The 21431-nt window shown below is 39.6% G+C and overlaps 1 protein-coding gene across 4 annotated transcripts in view; it reads right to left on the reverse strand.

The window, feature by feature from the left end:
* The window catches only part of LOC311286315 (NLR family CARD domain-containing protein 3-like), a 52435-nt gene that overhangs the window by 13780 nt on the left and 17224 nt on the right, over positions 1–21431 (reverse strand). For 2 of the 4 annotated variants that reach the window (XM_084402461.1, XM_084402462.1), the window contains exons 5-6: positions 3374–5266; positions 2169–2342 (exon numbers count right to left, since the gene is read on the reverse strand). In XM_084402461.1, the coding sequence (XP_084258587.1) occupies positions 2169–2342; positions 3374–5266 (2067 nt within the window). Of the gene's footprint in view, positions 1–2168; positions 2343–3373; positions 5267–7130; positions 7603–21431 lie in introns of those variants that run through there. The other 2 variants (XM_084402464.1, XM_084402463.1) reach the window with 2 other exon arrangements.

The raw sequence follows: 21431 nt of genomic DNA on the forward strand, positions 1-21431 counted from the left end.
CATCAGCGCGCACGGAGCAACAAGCGCACTTAACACAGGCGCACATGCACGTGTTTCGTTGTCACGGCTACATAAACAAATTTCAGCACACAGGAAGACATGACATGGTAATATTTTACATGTATTTTAATCACAAAAACTAACGTTTGCATCAAGTGAAAGCATCAGGCACATTGGCTACCTACATAATAAGCTGTTTTAAAGTTAAAATGTTCAATGCCTTATGGTGCTGATGTGACTGAATCCGACCCAAACCCGAACATAATTTCTAAATATCTGTCCGAACCTGGCCCGGCCCGTCGGGTACCGGCGGGTCCCGTCGGGCTTGGGTCGTGTAACCATCCTCTAGTCTGAATGATGCAGAAGTTCAGAATGTTTTAAGCACAAACTGTTTTTAAAATTCTTAATATTATCTGGTCACAGAGATTTTAAAATTCACAGAGATCACAAAATTTATATAATTATACATAAGACCAGTGGTTCCCAAACCTGTCCTGGAGTTCCCCCAACAATGCATGTTTTCTTTGTCTCCCTAATCAAACACACCTTATTCAACTCATCAGCTCATTAACCCATGTGATAATGATCTGATGAGTTGAATCAGGTGTGTTTGATTAGGGAGACAAAGAAAACGTGCAGTATTACCCCCAGTACCCAGGACAGGTTTGGGAACCACTGAATAAGACGATGAATGAGATCAGTGAAATAGGTTATTAGATGATGATTGTGACCATTAATACATAGCCAACATTCTTTGCTTTTTTGCCATTACAATTGTATTGTAAAGACACAGTTACAGCAGCTAGAGAAAAACTAATGTTAAAAAGTCAAGGTTCAAGAAGCCCAGCTAAAGCAAACATTGATAATGGTAACTTCAAATGAAACAATAAATAATCAACATCTAAAGCTCTGTTAATTCTCAATAAGAATTGTAGATGTCTGACAGAAATAAAGTAAATCTGGTTAGTAATAACTAAAGCTGGTAATGCTGTTTGTGGAGTTGTTTGATCCTCCTCTGCTGAGATCTTGAGAGATTTAATGTTGTCTTTTATCTTCAGCATATTTCATCTAAGGCTGTGTCTGAAGTCAGTTTTAGTTCTTGTGTTTGTCTTTTCCTTCTGATTCTGCTTGCTAATCATCAGCTGTCTTCAATAATGCTCAATCATCACTCAATTATATTTATAGTAATGTATTGATGATGATTTAACAATCATATAGTCTCTGGATTCACATACTTAAATTGTACATTACCTCCACTGTGAAACTACAGCAAGTGTTCCAACAGCAATCAGTTATAATGAAGGACTACATAGTGTTAAAAGTAACAATGAAGCAGTGTTAAAATTAATGAGATAATTAAGTGATACATTAGGTGATAATTGGCCATTATTGAAGACACCTGATGATAACAAGCAGAACCATTGAAACAAACTACGCGCAAGAACTACGACTGACTTCCAGACACAGCCTCAGATGAAATCAACTGAAGATAAAATCTCATTTAAATCACATTAAATCTCTCAAGATCTCAGCAGAGGAGGATTAAACAACTCCACAAACAGCATTACCAGCTTCACTTATTACTAACCAGATTGACTGTATTTCTGTCAGACGTCTACAGAAGTTATTATTGAGAATTAACAGATGTTTAGATGTTGATTTATTATTGAAATAATAGTTTTGTTTCAGTGTTTGTTATTTGTTCTCTTGACCCTTGACTTTTTAATGTTAGTTTATAATTTGTACAACCGCGTGTTTAACAAAACAGATTACTTATTACAAAGCATGCTAAAACAGTGGTGGTCATGTGATGTTGGTTTTCTGTGATGGTCATTAAGTGGAGTAATTCACAAATCTCATCTCTGATTATTAATGGGTTATAGTTATTAAAAAAGTTTCACATCAATTTAACCATGGTTCATATTAGATGCTTTGGCATTTGACTTTTAAACAAATTGTGTACAAATACCTTTCAGACACAAAAAGACATCAATAATCAGCTTATGAATCTCAGCAACAGTGACATGCTGCAGTGCATGCTGGGAGCCCTATTATAAGACTCATCCATGTCTCCTAGCATGTATAGCAGCATGTCACCGTTACTGAGATTCATACGCTGATTCTTGATGTCTGTAATCTGAGTGTAAGTAAGTTTTTTTTTTTCTTACCTCAGTATCTTTAGCTGACATTTTGGGCTCTTCAGTCCACCAGTGAGTAGCTTCACTCCTGAATCTTGCAGGTCATTATTACTCAGGTCCAGCTCTCTCAGGGCACAGTTTGAGGATTGTAGAGCTGACACCACAATTTCACAATGCTGAGCAGTCACATTACAGCCAGCAAACCTGAAGGAGGGTAAAACATAAAAATGCATTCCTCATTCTTCAACTGTATTTCAAAGATATCAGCTTCATTCTTGAAAAGGCATTCAAATCAAAATGATTAGTGATGGGAAGTTAGGATCATTTCACTGGCTCTCTTGTTCGATCTCGTTCATCAAAATGAACAAATCTTTTTTCGAGTCATTTCGTTCATTTTAGGGGCTATAAAATGTTATACTTTTAACAGGCAAATTCCCCGAACCCATCCACCTACGCAATCTTAATCATATTCTGAATTAATAAATCATTATAATGCAGTCCAAAATAATTTACAGGGAACATAAATAATAATAATAATAATTCATTACATTTATTACATTTTATTTTTTCTAGGCACTCAAAGCGCTTTACAAGGAAGGGGGGAATCTCCTCAACCACCACCAATGTGCAGCATCCACTTGGATGATGCGACGGCAGCCATATTGCGCCAGAACGCCCACCACACACCAGCTTACTGGTGGAGAGGAGACAGTGATGAAGCCAATCAGTATATGGGGATGATTAGGAGGCCATGATGGACAGAGGCCAGGGGGCAAATTTGGCCAGGATGCCGGGGTTACACCCCTACTCTTTTTCGAAGGACATCCTGGGATTTTTAATGACCACAGAGAGTCAGGACCTCGGTTTAACGTCTCATCCGAAGGACGGTGCTCTTTTTGACAGTATAGTGTCCTGATCACTACACTGGGGTGTTAGGTCCCACACAGACCACAGGGTGAGCACCCCCTGCTGGCCTCACTAACACCTCTTCCAGCAGCAACCTGGTTTTTCCCAGGAGGTCTCCCATCCAGGTACTGACCAGGCTCAGCCCTGCTTAGCTTCAGTGGGCAACCAGTCTTGGGCTACAGGGTGATATGGCTGCTGGCCATATAATAATAAAATAATGGCTTTACCTTCCGAGTCTTTCGTTTATTTGTCACGTGACAGACGCAATTAATGGATCGTTCATGAGCGACTCATCACTAGAAATGATTAAGATATGATTAATCACTCACAGGGCTTTTCTGCAGTTGATCACAGCTGGTATCAGTCTTCTTCTACCCTCATCCGATGTGTTGTATTTCTTGAGATCCAGCTCATCCAGCACCTCCTCTGACATCTGAAGCATGTAGGCGATTGTTGAGCAGTGAGCAGGAGAGAGTTTCTTTGAGTGTTTGTCTGATTTTACAAACTCCTGAATCTCTCTGGAGACAGACAGAGTCTGATCTTTGACTTCCAGCAGACAGAGGAAAAGATTGATGGATCTTTCAGGGGAGAGTCCATGTCCATCTTTGATCTTCTCTTTAATGTACTGTGTGGTTCTCCTGATGCTCTCTGAGCTGTTCTCTGTGTGTGTCAGTAGATCCTGTAAGAGTCTCTGATTGGACTCCAGTGAGACACCCAGCAGGAACCGCAGGAACAGATCCAGATGTCCATTCTCACTCTCAAGGGCTTTATCTACTGCACTTTCCAGTAAACTTTTAATTACATCAAAAAACTGGGATGTAACAGATCTTTGTCTATTGTAATAGTAAAACACATAGAAAGCAGCAAGAAGCTCCTGAACACTCAGATGAATGAAGCTGTAGACTTTCCTCTGATAAATCACAGATTCCTCCTTGAAGATCTCAGTGCAAATCCCAGAATACACTGAGGCATCAGTGATGTCTATGCCGCTCTCAATCAGGTCCTCCTCATAGAACATCACATTGCCCTTCATCAGCTGTTTGAAAGCCACTTCAGCAAGTTTTACAATCACTTCTCTGTTGGACTGCAGAAGTTTCTCTGGATCTCTCTCTTCGTACTTCTGATTCCTTGTCTTGATCTGAATCAGCAGGAAGTGGATGTACATTTCAGTCAGTGTTTGAGGAATTTCGGCACTCAGGTCTTCTTTCAGGAGCTTTTGAAGCACAGTGGATGAGATCCAGCAGAAGACGGGTATGTGGCACATGATGTGGAGGCTTCTTGCTTTTCTGATGTGTGAGATGATTCTCCTGGCTTGATGGTCATCACTGATTCTCTTCCCGAAATATTCCACCTTCTGAGACTCATTAAATCCATGAATTTCTGTCAGACGGTGGATGTATTTGGAGGGGATCTGATTGGCTGCTGCTGGTCTGGAGGTGATCCAGATGAGAGCAGAGGGAAGAAGCTCTCCTTTAATGAGGTTTGACATCAACACACCCACTGATGAAGTCTCAGTCGCATCAGAAACTTTCTGAGCATCTGAAAACCTCAGTGTGATTCTGCTTTCATCCAGACCATCAAAGATGAACACAACTTTACACTCCTCATAAATCTTTGAGTCCAGATCTTTAAGTTCAGGATGGAAGTCCAGCAGAAGTCTGTGAAGACTGCACTGATGATCTCGGATCAAGTTCAGCTCTCGAAATGGAAGCACAAACATGAAATCTACATCCTGATTGGCTTTTCCCTCGGCCCAGTCCAGAATGAACTTCTGCACAGAGACAGTTTTCCCGATTCCAGCGATGCCTTTAGTAAGAACAGTCTTGATTTGGTCTTTCTCCTCACATCCTAGTACAGGTGAGGCTTTAAAGATGTCATTGCAGTAGATTGGAGTGTCTTGTGAGTGTTGTGTTCTGGCTGTTTTCTCCATCTGTAAAACCTCATGTTCTTCATTCACTCCTTCTCTCTCTCCCTCTATGATGTAGAGCTGTGTGTAGATCCTGTTCAAGAGGATTTGATTCTCTTGGAGTTTGTTTCCCTCAAATAATCTCTCATACTTATTCTTCATGCTGGTTTTGTGCTGGTCTTTGACTATCTGCAGGTCTCCAGTCTCCAGTGTGTGTGTCTGCAGGACTGCTTCAGTTTTGTCCTGCCAGATGTGGGTCTGATAATGGGATGTTGAACACGACACAGATCTGATCAGCTCATTTGTGTCTCCCCTGCTGGAATTATAAAGAAAAGAGCAACAAAAAATTAATTACAGCCATTACAATGACCCTTGGAGAACATCATACATATATTGGCTACCATGATTTTGGTACCCCTATGCAGTGCATATGCCAGCCAGCATGTCCATGTGGGCTCCACATGGGTTTAATCTGTGCTATATGCCTCGGAATGGGGTCAGAGTGGGCCCCAGTTATGTTGTTCATTATTGCTTATTTTAGAATACCATGTGGGCTATATATATAAAGATATATATATATATAGACATTGTTTAAATGTATTTTTTGCAGTTTGTTTTGTTTATACCATTCCAGCCAAAATTTCCATGCAGACCCCATATGGGTTTTTGATGGGCTGTCACAGGCTCTACTCATCAGCACAATGGTGACCCTATAGAAACCATTTAAATCCCAACAGAGAATTAAACACTAACAGATCTCCACTATATTATTATGTGCAAAAATGCAAATTAAGACTTCTGTTCAGCATTTACCCTTCTTTTATTGAATTCACCTAACTTTTTTTTTCAACTAAATGCAAGGACATTGTAACCTTTTTAACACAAAATAAATTAAGCAAACATAGAGTAAAAACAAACAGTGAATTCTGATTATTATGTATTGATGATGATATGGTCACCAGCAAAAAAACCATTCAGCTACAATGCATTCTGGGAGTTTTGTGCTCGGCTGGCACACAGTGACACAGCCAAACTCACCCAATCAATCTTGCCATCGCAAATGTGCCTTGTAAATACACAATAAAAAAAGCCAGAAAAGAAAAACACTTAAAGATTAAAGAAATTAAAGAAAACACTGATCACCAAAATATATTTTAACAGTAATAAACTGTAAATTAAAAGAACAGTTAAGTTCTTAGTAAAAATAATTAACAGAGGTCTAGATGTTTATGTTTTATTGAAAATAATAAAGTTTGTAATTCCCCTTATGGTGGACAGCGTTTGCTTTAGTTGGGCTCTTGACTCTTTAACATTAGTTTTTCTTAGGACTTGTCTGATTCACTGATTATATGTGTGTTCAAATAATGTTATATTTATTGATTATATTATATCTGTGATGCAGTAATTTATCAGTAATCATTTCATTAATTTGCTGGACAATGTTTTACAGTGTACATGATGTTTCTGTGGGGTAAAAAGGGTTAAAGTTAATTGAATTAACCCTCTGAGGTCTGAGCTGTTTTCTGGGCCCTGGAGGTGTTCTGACATGCTCTGACATTTCTGGTTATTTCTGTTACTTGTGATATTTTCATGCCTAAAGTCTAATTACACTGTATTCAGCACAAACTCTGCTACAATAATATATCAGCAGCATGTATGTAAAAGTTTGTAGTTTTGAGATAATGACATTTATGCGTGGTTTGTGAAAATACAAAAAAAATTCTCACTGAAATAAGGCCATGAAACCCATACTGATTATTTCTTCACAAGACTTTTGAAAATTGTATCACGTAGCCTAGAATATTTGCTCTAAAACGATGTGAAAATCACCCTGACTGCTCATTCTGATAAGACAATATATTGATTTAAAAAATGTACGACGTGTTTTGTGTGAAAAAGCTTTATGCGGAGCTCATTAATATGTAAGCTTTTCACACCTGAGAAAGACAAAGACCCTCCCCTAACGGCCCTATTAGGAGCTATCAGGCCCTGTGATTCTGAGCAACCTTGCACAATACTGTAAATGAGGAGATTTAAAAAAGAATGGCTTTTAAATTGTTTGGATTTATTTACAACACAACATAGTCCAAAGATACACAACAAATGCCAAAAAGCACTTATTGAAAACAATTATCCAAAGACAGAGACCTTTGTGCCATTCCTAAAAACATTGTACATACCTTTCATTTCCAAGGTGTTTGATTTTCACTTTACCATGCTCATGTACAGAGACTCATGTGAATGTTGAAGTCCTCAGTGGCATCTGGGCCCTGAAAAAAAAAAGTGAACATACTGATATCAAGAGAAAGGCATGCACGATTTTGGGAATAAATTTTAGATTTTTCTGGTTAAAATTGCTTTTTAAATTCACAGAATACACACACACACACACACAAATGTTTCCAACAATATAATATAATGAACACCATTCTGCCACCATGATACATTCAAATGCGATCGCGCTGCAAAATATGATACATTCAAACGCGATCACGCTGCAAAATATGATACATTCAAACGTGATCGCGCTGCAAAATATGATACATTCAAACGCGATCATGATCCAAAATATGATACATTCAAACGCGATCGCGCTCAAATATAAAACATTATGGTTACCATATACATATCTACGTTTGAGCAGATATCCACAAACAAAGTAACAGTAAACACGGGTCTAAATATTAAAATATTCACCATATATCTAGCAACAGTTCAACTGCAATGTGAAATTTATGCAACAACTGCAAACTAATATGTAAGAATTTCTTACCTTACACCTTTCTTGTCTTCAAATCGCGTTCTTCTTCTTCTGATGTAAATCCAATGTAAGATTTGCATGTGAATCTCTTTTGCGCGAGTGGCCGTGGTAAATTAAAAAATAATTAGGAAGCGTTTGAGAAGCTGGACATCTTGTTGGTTTTATACAAATTACTTAAACAGAGAATATTTGTTTTCAGTTTGAATCTGATCATTTAAAAGTACACACTTAAATGTTTATAAAGATATATGGCTCATAAATGTGTGACAAGTATTCGCTGAGTTTTGTTTCAGTTTATAGACGTGCTCAAGAAAAAAAAGTTTGCCGCGACGGAGAGGCAGAACGCACACCCTGTTTATTTTCTTTATTTTACAAAAGCACAATGGTTTGATTTGATTGTAAGTGGACACATACAAAAGTAGAAATATCACAGATTCTTTTTTTATATTTCTTTTTTCTGTATGACCATAAATGACAGAGTAACTTAACCCTCTGGGGACCAAAAACGCGCCCGCGCGTTTTGCTCGTTTTTTTTTTTTTAGCAATGAAAATAAACACTAAATGCTCTGTTAATTTTGATCTTTCATTTTCGTGTAATACATCAATCGATCCTGTTCAGTTTCTATTTTTTTTCTGTATACTCACAATAAAAATAAAGTGTTTTGCTTTTTGACAAATAAAGAAATATTAACATGATGCGATTTCTGCCTTCTCTCTGTCAGTAAACTCCCATTTGAAACGCGTTCGAAAATGATCTATAACTCCGCGAAAATTCAGTCAAACAGGCAAACAGACCCACGGGCATAAAGCTTGAGATCGCAGCTTTTAAATGAAGTAATTTATATAAAAAACAAATATTCTCAGCTTCTGTAATCTGTACAAAAAGAGAGCGACTCCAGTCGAGCTCATTACGAGCCATTCAAAAGTCATTTGACCACTCCCCGGAGAGCGCGTGCTATTCAAATGCAAATTCTGAGAACCATTTCAGTCTGTGAAACGCCCCCACATCAGCTGTAAAAAAGCGCGTCGCAATCGAGTGAGGCATAAGTTTCCTCAGAACAGTGCTGATATGAGGAGCAATATCTCCTGATATGAGGAGCAGATACCGCTGAGGAGTGAGGTAGGCTGTTTTCTTTTCTCAAGTGTGGAATAACGTTATGGAATAACTAGGGATGTCCCGATCAGGTTTTTTTGCCCTCGAGTCCGAGTCCGAGTCATTTGATTTTGAGTATCTGCCGATACCGAGTCCCGATCCGATACTTAATACATAAAAAAAAGAATAAAGAAGAGCGAAAAAACAGATCCAGGATGTTCCTTATTTTTTATTTAATTCACCTTATTTTAACAAACAGAGCACTTCTGTGAGGTAGCTTGAACAATCAAGTAATAAATACATTCTTCACTTTTGGACTTTAGTGCAACAGTAAATATAAAAAAGTCTAATATATAAACAAATAGCACCTCAACTTAAAATACCCGGCAGGCATGTAAACAAATAAAAAATAAAAGTGCTACAGTGTTTGCAAAGCCAGTAATGTGCTTTTAGGAACTGCACTCCTAACTCTTACGCCGGTTTCACACTGCACTGTTAGCAGAGCGTGCAGTGCGTATTTTTTTCGCCGCCCATGTTAACAGATTAAACCAGGCTTTAGAGCATTCACACCACGCGCAGAGGTGGCGCGGCAGTGCGTAGCAGAGCAGAAGTGCCGCGATCGTTTCGGCGCCGAGTCTATTTTTGCTGCGCCGCTTTTGCTGAATTAAAGTGACAATACATTGATCATGGCCAAAATACGCCGCAGTTTTATCCAAAAAGTGCATTGATGATATCTATTGTGTTTTAAAGAGTCAATCAAATGACCAACAGCAATTTAAAAAGAAAACAAATGTCCAAAAACAAACTTGTTGCCATAACAATAAAAACAAAGATGAACCAAAAGTTATTAATAAAATAAGCTTCTTGACAAGTCTTTTCTCTTAAATGTATTTGAAAACGAAATAAAGCAATGCCAACTTATCCATTATAGAGTACTCTGTCTGTACACAACCCGCGGTTCAACCGCGTGTGACAAACGCTGCCAGTGTGAAAGCAAAATGCGCGTGTCCTGCTCCTGCTCACCATACACACTGCTCCTGCGCTGCTTATGCTCTGCTAACGCGTGCAGTGTGAAAACGGCGTAACTCTGTGCCACCGCATAACTATATATGTGTTAAAAAATAATGAGAATATATATACATATATATCCGAGTCCTGATCGGGAGGTAACGTCCGATTCCGATCGAGTCTGAAAACACGTGATCGGGCCCGATTTCCGATCACGAGATCGGATCGGGACATCCCTAGGAATAACGTTAGTGTAGGCCTATGCAAACCGCAAAAAGATGAATCGCATTTCTATAAAATGACTCGCCTTTCTGTGAGATGAATGAAGGGTACATATTTGTAAAGACTGTTTAGCCTAAATATGAATCGCGCGTCTGTGTGTGAAAGAATAAACTGCTTTGCTATAGCCTACTGAGATGAGTAAAAATCGACTGGAATATGTTGAAATAAAATGTATTTGTATAAGCAACGTATTAAACTGCAAATTAGCATTTATATGCCCTAATATTTCATAAAAACAACGTTACAGTCAGTCACTTGTTGACTAGATTTGGATACAGTTTTTAGGCTACTGTAGAATATACTGCCACATCAAATAATCTTTTGTTTAGCAATTTCTGCACATATCTAACGTTATATATATATATATATATATATATATATATATATATAACTATATATAACTATATTATTTATATAACTATATTATTTATATATATTATATATATTTATATATATTATATATATATATATATATATATATATATATATATTTGCTATATTCAAACTAATGAATACATATGATAAAATGTAGGCCTATAATCTTTTTTCTTTTTCTTTTTTACAAAGAAAGAGTACACTTGAAATATTGTTGAAATTGTAATTATAGTTGTAATTGTAAAAATTTTAATAAAATAGCAAAACATATTTACAAGATAGATGTAAGCGAAATCTTAAATGGTCAATATAAGTCTTCTTCTAAATACATATTTTGTCCTTGCATTGTGGCTCAGTCAGTGTCACACCTGAATGAATGGCTAATTATGCAGAGTCATTATGCAGAGTGGGTGGGACATTGTAATCTAAGGTGTAAACTACTCCTCCCCCTCGCATATTGGCTTTCCAAGCAAAACCTGTTTTACACCATTTAAATCAATGTATTTTTTTTTGTGAACGATAAAGCAAGACTATTTTCACATCATTTTGAAGCTAGAACTCAAAGGGACAACATCAATTAGTCAAAAGTCTTGTGGACACATATTTAATATGTGTTTTGTGGTCTTAATTCAGCAACTTTCATTTATTTTTTTTCCAATAACCACGCATAAACATTATTCTCTTAAAAATACAAACATCTACATACATGTTGCTCGCATATTATGGTAGCCCTGTTTGTGCTATATAGAGTGAATTTACACCTTTGCCATTAACATGTTTATAAATAACTGAAAAAAGCACAAATGTCAGAGCATGTCAGAACATCTCAAGGACCCCAAAAACAGCTTGGTCCCCAGAGGGTTAAGTTTATAGTGCTACAATGTGGAGAAAATCCAGCAAAACGCGCCGGCGCATTTGCCGACCTCAGAGGGTTAAGTAGCAAAAAAAAGTTTTGTGAACTCAATAAAAAGAGAGTAAATTTTGAACTGCAGTGAAATTTGATGTGTTTTGCACATAAAAATGGTGGAGATCTATTGGTGTTTAATGTTCTGTTAGGATTTAAAGGGTTTCTGTTGAGTTTTGTGGGTCACCATTTTGCTGAAGAGTAGAGCCTGTGCTTAAAGGAGAACTCCGGTCAATTTTAACATTGAGCTAATTTTTTTGTAAATTTGGAGTGCTGTCAGTACAGAGAACAACGACAAAAATCGGTGTTGCCTACACCGTGTTATCCTCTTTTTAAAATTCGCACCCTGTTGACTTCAATGGGGCAAGTTTTAAACCTGCTTTTAGCCTCTTAACATCATTGATGTGTCATTACAAGTGCACCAGCCATGTGAGTGATTTCTTCAGAGTGAACACGGTTGAATCTGACTGCAGTAGATGTGAAATATATTAATAAAAGTTATGTTAATTCAGCCAGCACACATACCTGTATTATTTACATCCTGTTTTCGGTCAAAGTCCACAGTAGTCGATTGTCGAGTTCACGCGCATAGGTTTAGTTACCTATGATCACGCGCGTGAACTCGACAATCGACTACTGTGGACTTCGACCAAAAACAGGATGTAAATAAAAGAGGATAACACTGTGTAGGCAACACCGATTTTTGTCGTTGTTCTCTGTACTGACAGCACTCCAAATTTACAAAAAAAATTAGCTCAATGTTAAAATTGACCGGAGTTCTCCTTTAACCCTCTGGGGTCTAAGGTGTTTTTGGGGCCCTTGGGATGTTTTGACATGCCCTGACATTTGTGCTTTTTTCAGTTATTTATAAACATGTTAATGGCAAAGGTGTAAATTCACTCTATATAGCACAAACATGGCTACCATAATATGTGATCAACATGTATGTGGATGTTTGTATTTTTAAGAGAATAATGTTTATGCATGGTTATTGAAAAAAATAAAAATGAAAGTTGCTGAAATAAGACCACAAAACTCATACTAAATATGTGTCCACAAGACTTTTGACTACTGGATGTTGTCGCTTCGAGTTCTGGCTTCAAAATTATGTGAAAATAGTCTTGCTTTATCGTTCACATAAAACAATACATTGATTTAAATTGTGTAAGACAGGTTTTGCTTGGGAAGCCAATATGCGAGGGGGGCGTGAACGAGGAGTGGTTTACACCTGAGAATACAATGTCCCACCCACTCTGCATAATGAGCCATTCATTCAGGTGTGAAACTGACTGAGCCACAAGACTGAATGCAAGGACAAAAGATATATTTAGAAGAAGACTTATATTGACCATTTAAGATTTTGCTTACATCTATCTTGTAAATATGTTTTGCTATTTTATTAAAAAAGGTTACAATTACAACAATAATTACAATTTCCACAATATTTCAAGTGTACTCTTTCTTTGTAAAAAAATTATTATATCCTACATTTTATCATATGTATTCATTAGTTTGAATATAGCCAACACTGGAACAGCTAACATCTTAGTTGATGACTTTATTTTTGACAAAAATAGTATTTTATATATATACATACACATATATATATATATATATATATATATATATATATAACATATGAGCAGAAATTGCTAAACAAAAGCTTATTTGATGTGGCAGTATATTCTACAGTAAAAACTGTACCCAAATCTAGTCAACAAAATGTTGTCTTTCATATTTCGCCTGACTGTAACGTTGTTTTTATGAAATATTAGGGCATATAAATGTTAATTTGCAGTTTAATACGTTGCTTATACAAATAGCCTACATTTTATTTCAACATATTTCAGTCGATTTTTACTCATCTCAGTATAGCAATACAGTTTTCTAAAACATCATCATTCATTCACACACAGAAACACGATTTAAATTTAAACTGTCTTTTTGTGAGCTGTGGTAAACAGCGCGCGCATCTCTGCCGTTCATTCATTCACACACACACAGAAACGCGATTCACTTGAGAAGGGAAAAAAACATACTACAGTACTCCTCAGCTCAGTCGGATCCTTGCTCCTCGAAATACCCACACTTCTGAGGTACATTTTCCATTATTATTATTCCTCACAGCGCTGCGAGACGGTGTAAACAAGTAGGCTACAATGATCTGATAAACTTGTGTTTTCTCGAGCTGATATGGGGGCGTTCACAGGTTTGCATCGATTGCCTCAGTCATTTGCATTTGAATAGCGCACGCTCTCCGTGGGCGGGGTCACATTAAAAATAATTAGATGAGATGAGAATGACATCTCGCTCTTTTCTTACAGATTACATGAACTGAGAATATTTGTTTTTTATATAAATTACTTCATTTAAAAGAAGAGAATTCAAGCTTCATGCCTGTGTGTCTGTATGTCTGTTTGACTGAGTATTCGCTGAGATATTGTTCATTTTCGGACGCGTTTCAAAATGGACTACACTGACAGAGAGAAAGCAGAACTCGCTTCGTGTTTATTTTTTCTTTATTTGGCAAAAAGCACAACACTTTGTTTTTATTGTGAGTATACACAAAAATAATACACATTTAACTGAATCGATTGATGTATGAAACTTGTTTGTAATATCAAAATGCTTGCTTCCTGCTCAGCTACTGTTCGGACGCTCTTGCTTACTGCTCCGTGCTTTGCTCTATCGCTTTTACATTTTATCTCCTATATTTTTATATTTTAGTTCCTTTTATCACCTAATTTTAACTTCAGCAAACAGCACAGTGCTCAGACAACAAAGTTTGGATTACTACAAAAACGCAGAATTCTTTTACCCGACCAGCTTACATTCCGGGAAAGGAAACCACAACTGCCTACATTCATAAGGATAAGAGAGAAAATGCCTCTTCAGGTTCAAGAATCTACTTGCTGCACGAACTGCCACAGACTTTTACAAAGGATTGCAGTTCTTGAAACAAAGTTACTTACGGGACCACCAAACCAGACGGAGCACACAACAGAGCTTCGTCATGGACACCCTCAGCATACCGGTGAGTCCCATGAAACTAGTGCTCCTCGACAGGTAGAGAAACAAGCCGATCGACTTACAAATCGATGGCACAAACAGGGAGCTAAACCCAAAGGCACTCGAGACATCAGATTGTCACGAGCATCACATATTACCGCAGTAGCATCCTCTACCCCAGATACAACTCTGACAAGGATTGCAAACACTGGTCCCCTACCACCGCCTATACATCTTGAGAACAGATTTTAAGTACTAATGAATGTAAATGAGGAATCCCCAAATGTGATGAATGTGATCGAAAACAGACTGAATGGGCCAGTAGCTAACACTGATGCTAACTGGCGCTCAAGGTCGAGCAGACAGCGGCACTCAGCTCAGAGCGCAGCCGAGCCCAGGACTCTGATAGTGGGGGACTCCATAATCAGAAACATTAGCGACAGGGATACAACTATGTGCTGCCTTCCACAAGCAACAACTTCTGATATAAACAGGGAACTTCAGAACATTCTGATGAAACATAAGACTGCAAATCGACTCATAATCCATGTGGGGAAGAATGATATTCATAAAGAGCAGTCAGAACTCCTTAAGAAGGATTTCAATGAACTTTTTGAAACACTTAAAAGACTGAAAGTTCAAATATTCATCAGTGGACCACTCCCAGCAAGAGGAACAAACAGGTTTTCACGGTTGCTTGGGCTAAATACATGGCTGCAAAAAACCTGCAATATAAAAGGAGTAAACTTCATTGACAATTTCAATCTTTTCTGGAGTCAGAGACAACTTTTTCATCGGGATGGCCATCACCCAAACAAACTTGGTTCAAGAGTGTTAAAGGACAATTTCTACTTCTCCCTAAATCATCCTTCTGCAATGTGTGCCAATCCACTCAATCTGAATGGCACACACACACCTGGACACAGTGGCCCTCATTTATCAAAAGTGCGTACACCAAATTTCCAGCGTACACCTGGCGTACACCCAAAACCACGGTGACTTTGAGATTTATCAATATGGACGTTGGCGTACGCACGTTTTGAGTGCGGGAATGCGCAGAAAAACAATTCCTAACACCACAAAACGCACTGACAAACTAAAAGATATGATATATTATGACCCACTGTAAAAAAACAACAACATAGTAATTATAAACTTCAGTGTTTATTTTTGTGCAACATGGACTTCAATGTTTAATTTGTGTGACTTTAGCAAAGCATTTGAATTGTAGGCATATGTATTCCTTAAAGGTATAGTTCAGGATTTTAGACATGAATCTCTATAGCTTCCCCATAAGCAGTGTGGTGCATTGACCATGACTTACCCCCGACAGCGTCCTGTGAGCCGAGCTTCGGTCCAGTTTTGGTCAAGATGAAATTAGTCCGGCAAGTTTGCTGGGGTCACGGCAATAAAGCTTTTTTCTTCTCAAATCAATATGTGTTCAAAAGAGTGATATATTTGCAGCACAAAACCGCTGTCTATGGAGGGGTCAGACCTCGTAATGGCTTGGCACTATTTTCTTCCCCGTCATATCACTGCGCGCTGCCGCTACCTACAGCCAGCTGGGAGCCGCGCACGTGTCACTTTGTTTACAGCTCGTAAAGAGAACGATAACATGTCTGACTACAGCAGCTGATAAAGCTTCTTTATCTTCGCCAGTTTGGTGTTCACATTGAAGCCCAGAGCAATGAGCCAAAGTCGCCTCAGAGCAACATCTGCCACAGGAAATCTTTGAAATGTGTGAGGAGAAAGCGCCACATCTTTGTTTGTACAGTCCGGATAGTCACAAGTCCGCACCATTTTCTACAAAGCTTGTACAAACTGATCGCTCTTGGTGAGTAGCTATGTTAGCTCGTTCGTGTAGCTGTTCTGAGCACGTAAACACTGCTGTAAACACTGCCGAACAACTGAAAAAGTGGTGTGCGCCTGCGCAGCTCGCAGCTGGCTGTAGGTAGCGGCAGCGCGCAGTGATATGACAGGGGAGAAAATAGTGCCAAGCCATTACGAGGTCTGACCTCTCCATAGACAACGTTTTAGTGACGCAAATATATCACTCTTTTGAACACATATTGATTTGAGAAGAAAAAAGCTTTATTGCCGTGACCCCAGCAATCTTGCCGGACTAATTTCATCTTGACCAAAACTGGACCGGAGCTCGGCTCACAGGACGCTGTCGGGGGTAAGTCATGGTCAATGCACCACACTGCTTATGGGGAAGCTATAGAGATTCATGTCTAAAATCCTGAACTATCCCTTTAAGTTGCGAGCCTGTGCGCTTTACCTGACGTTTCAAGCCTTGTTTATACTTTCGCCTGGCTCTGCAGCGCGAGTCTCCGCAGACTGCGCGCGCACCTCCCCAAACGGACGAGGCGTTTATACTCGACGCGCTCGCCGTTGTACTATTCTTTGAAATGATGGTTAGGCCAGGGTTAGGCCCGGTAGGTGTGCACGGACTGGGTTTAGTAATGAAAGGCTTTCAATGACCAAAAAAATAATTCAGACTGACAAAATAATAAAAATGACATTCTTCTTCTTTTAAATAATAATAATACAAATAAAAATAATAACGACATTCTTCTTCTAAATAACAATAAGAGTCATTAATAATAAAAATCTAGAAATCAATTTTGTTTCTTTCCACTTCCCTGGTTTCGCTTTCTCTTTCTCAAAGAAGTTTCTCTTCTTTGCCGTCTTCCGTGTGTCCATGGCATAAAATGAGGGCGTGGGGGGAGCGGAGACTTGAATATATAGGGGCGTGTTATTCTAATGACGCTCGTTTTCAGCCGCGGCATTTATCAAGCGCAGGTATTGCGTACACCTGGATTTCAAAGGTACGCACAGCTTCATAAATCAGGTGGTGAGAAGAGTGTAAGCATAATCTTACGCCAACATATACGCCCGTTTCTACGCAAGAATGATAAATGAGGGCCAGTATGAATGATCACAGGACTTCACTTCAGCAGCAAAATGGACATGCGGTTGACATATCACACAAGGACAATGATAACACCACTCCGCCACAACAACCTCTGCTCACGGACTCAATCTCAGCTGAACCCTGCCCACAGAGCTCACCACAGACAGACACATTAGAACTGCTTCAAGATTCAGCACCCAAGGACGACTTCCTGGAAAACAGCCAAGGAAGCCAGGACAGCATATCACAGCCTCCTATAACACCAGAGCAACAGCCCCTTTCACCAGACACTTTTTCCCTCTCCCCAGCATCGCCACTACTGTGCTTCTCACAGAAAATGGAAGAACTGGTGTATGCTGGAACCAAACTATCCCACTCTTTTGCTGGAAGCCCCCAGATACCAACCAAAAAACGTCAGGCACCTCAACCACCCGCACCAAAGCCTGCGGGCCCAGCTCGCCCTCCCCCTCCTCCTGTGAGAGCTCTTCGGCCTCTGCCACAACGCCAGGGCCCACACCCTCCTCCATCTGCTCGAGGTGAACCAAAAACAACTGATACCAGCTCTCAGTGATATGTGTCGGGTCCCCGCTCTGATAACACTAACTCTCTCAAATGTTTACAGAACAAGCGGGAACCCAGTGTGCCTGTATCTTTCTCTATTGATGTTCTATTACATGATAGAAAGTCTAAGGCCTTCAATAGCCGTACAGCAAACCCAACTAATCTGGTGCCTATTACACGTTAAACTAAGATGCTGTGGGGAAAAGTAAGACTGTCAAGTTAGCTCTTTTAAACATTCATTCACTTAAAAATAAATCACTTCTAGTCAACGATTTAATAACCACAAACAACCTGGACTTTATCCTTCTCAATGAAACCTGGCTAGAAGGCAACTGCAGTGCTACAATCCTCAATGAAACATCACCTCCTAACTTTACTTTTATGAGTGTCTGCAGAGCTGTTAAGAGAGGTGGGTGGGGGTGTAGCTGCTCTTTTTAAAGATATCTATCAATGTAAGCAAATATCATTTGGGAATTACCCTTCTTTCGAATATCTGGGTATTGTATTGTAATCATGAAATTATGTTTTGACCTCCGGTCGGAGAGCACGCTGGCACGGTTTGGTTGCCGCTTCTCCCTCCGTGACTATCTATCACTGTTGGATTTAATATCTTAACACTGTTGGACTTTCTTTTATTATTGTTGACGTTTATTTGCGCTAGTCATAAAAGTGCGCTCTGTGTTGCCGGCTGTGATGCTGGCTGATACTGACCACTGGCATCTCAACAACGAAACGAGCCTGTTGGCTTCTACTGAAACGTCCTCACTCCTTGACTGTGGTCTGTGAAAGCTGTCCCAGGTGACGTCTGTGCCTGCTGTGGTGTTCTGCCCCGGAGGGCCTGCCTGCTACCGGGCCAACTACGAGGTGGATTTCTGTGTGTGTCTACCCTGGTGCGCTTCTACGCACGCACATACACACACACTCATCGGTGGTGACGCGCGGCGGCATCCCTAACTCTTGAACTTCGGAATTCAACCTTCCTAGGGGGCTTCTAAAATACTGCTGTTAATATGAGGAATAATATGTGTCTCTGGTGGATTCTTCTATGCTCTACTGTCAGTGCCACTTCAGCATTAAAATACTCGGCAGCGGAGCTATTGCGTTTGAACTCAATGAACTTCAGGACTCCACTGGCTCTGTTTGCCCACCGTGATGTTCTTTCCCGACCGAGATACATCCACCGCGGATCGGGACGATCTTACACATCCAGTAAGTCATCCTCTGCTATTAGTTTGATCTGGTCTAAAGTTCGTCCTGTTTCCTCCACCGGCCGTGGAGCTAATCCAAATAATTTGTTTCCGGTTACCAAGGCAACGTCAAATGCTAGTTTTACTGACTGTTTTCAATGTGGACTTTTTAATGTTCGATCTCTTACAAATAAAGGTCTGCTGATAAGTGAGTTTATTAGTGATGGAAAACTGGACATAATGTGCCTCACTGAAACTTGGCAACAGCCTAATGATTACTTTCATCTTAATCAAACAACCCCTAGTGGTTATTCTTACATCAGCCAACCTCGCTCTAGTGGGCGTGGGGGTGGTGTTGCTGTTGTCTGTCGTGACACGATCAAAGTTAAAACAATCAGTATACCTCATTTTTCTTCATTTGAATGCTTGGCTGTTAAACTCTCTGGCTTTCAACCATTGGTAATTTTAACACTCTATAGGCCACCTAAACCATCTGATCTGTTCTTAACTGAATTTTCTGCATTAATGACTTCACTTTCTGTCTATTCTCCCAATATATTAATTGTTGGTGATTTTAATATTCATGTTGATGCCACTACCACTTGTTCCTTTGCTGCTGATTTTATGTCATTACTTGATGGTCTTGATGTCACCCAAAATGTACATTTTCCTACTCACAACAAAGGTCATACTCTAGATTTAGTTTGTTCAACTGGTATTGTTCCCTGCAATGTAACACATGCCGAGTTACCCATCTCTGATCACAAAGCTGTTTTATTTGAAGTCTCTGTCCCAGTTTCCAGATATAAACATCAACGCATTATAGCCTACAGAAACATAAAACACATTAATCCATCTGACCTTGGGAGCCTCATAAATACATATTCGACTACTGACTCCCTCTGTCCCCTCAGCCTCATCACTCATTACAATGACTGCCTATCTTCTTCTCTTGATGCCCTTGCTCCCACTCAAACCCGTTCTGTTTCCTTCAACCACTCGGCGCCGTGGTACACACCTGAGCTCCGCCAGTTAAAAAGATGTGGGAGACGCCTTGAGCGCTTGTATAAACGGACAGGCCTTGTATCTCATGCGCAGGCCTACAAAGATCACCTCTTGCAATATAATAACACCATTTCTGCTGCTAGAACATCTTACTATTCGAACATTATAAACTCTGGAAATAAAAATTCTAAGCTCCTGTTTTCTATCTACTCTGTGCTGCTGACTCTGGTCTATTGTCCATCTTGATCTTACTTGACTTGAGCGCTGCCTTTGATACCATCTCACATCCCCTCCTCATTGAACGTCTGGCCAGCATTGGTATCATGGGTGATGCACTTTCCTGGTTCTGTTCATACCTCACGGATCGTCAGCAGTTCGTACAACTCAAACACTTTAAATCGGCCTGTGCGTTTGTGCCTCAGGGTGTCCCCCAGGGGTCAGTGTTGGGTCCACTCCTCTTCATTATATATCTGCTTCCCCTGGGCAAGATCATGAGACACCACAAAATTCATTTCCACTGCTATGCTGACGACACCCAGCTTTATATTTCAACTAAACCATCATCTCCCCTTCCACCCACCTCACTCAGCAACTGTCTTCAAGACATTCAAATCTGGATGAACACAAACTTTTTAAAACTGAATGCTAGTAAGACTGAAGTCCTGCTCATCGGCTCAAAATCTTCTCTCTCAAAACAGCAAAACCTAAATTTAACCATAGATGAGATCACGGTCCCTCTGTCAACGCAAGTCAAAAGCCTTGGTGTCATTCTGGACAGTTCCCTATCATTCAAATCTCAGATAAAATCACTTACCCGGACTTCTTTCTTTCACCTCCGAAATATCTCCAGGCTTAGACCTTCATTGACACAAGCCAGCACTGAAACCCTAATTCATGCCCATATCACGTCACGTCTGGATTATTGCAACTCCCTTCTCATCGGTCTCCCTTCCAAGCTGATAAATAGACTTCAACTTATTCAGAACTCTGCCGCTCGAATCCTCACTGGTATCAGACCATCAGAACACATTACACCTATCCTTATCTCTTTACACTGGCTCCCTGTGCACTTCCGTATTGATTTTAAGACCCTTCTCATCACTTACAAAGCACTTCATAATCTTGCACCCAGCTACATTTATGACCTCCTATCAGGATATGTTCCTACACGTTCCCTCCGCTCTTCCTCGACTGGCCTCCTTGTCACCCCCAAATTCCGCCTCTCTACCATGGGGGCAAGGGCCTTCAGTTGCGCTGCTCCAAGACTTTGGAATGCCCTCCCCTCCCACATTCGACAGGCAGACACAGTTACTTCATTTAAAAAATTGCTAAAGACCTATCTCTTTAAGAAAGCTTTTAATCTTTAAAACTTTTCATTT

This window comes from Rutilus rutilus, assembly GCF_951802725.1.
Source record: "Rutilus rutilus genome assembly, chromosome: 2".
NCBI lineage: Eukaryota > Metazoa > Chordata > Actinopteri > Cypriniformes > Leuciscidae > Rutilus > Rutilus rutilus.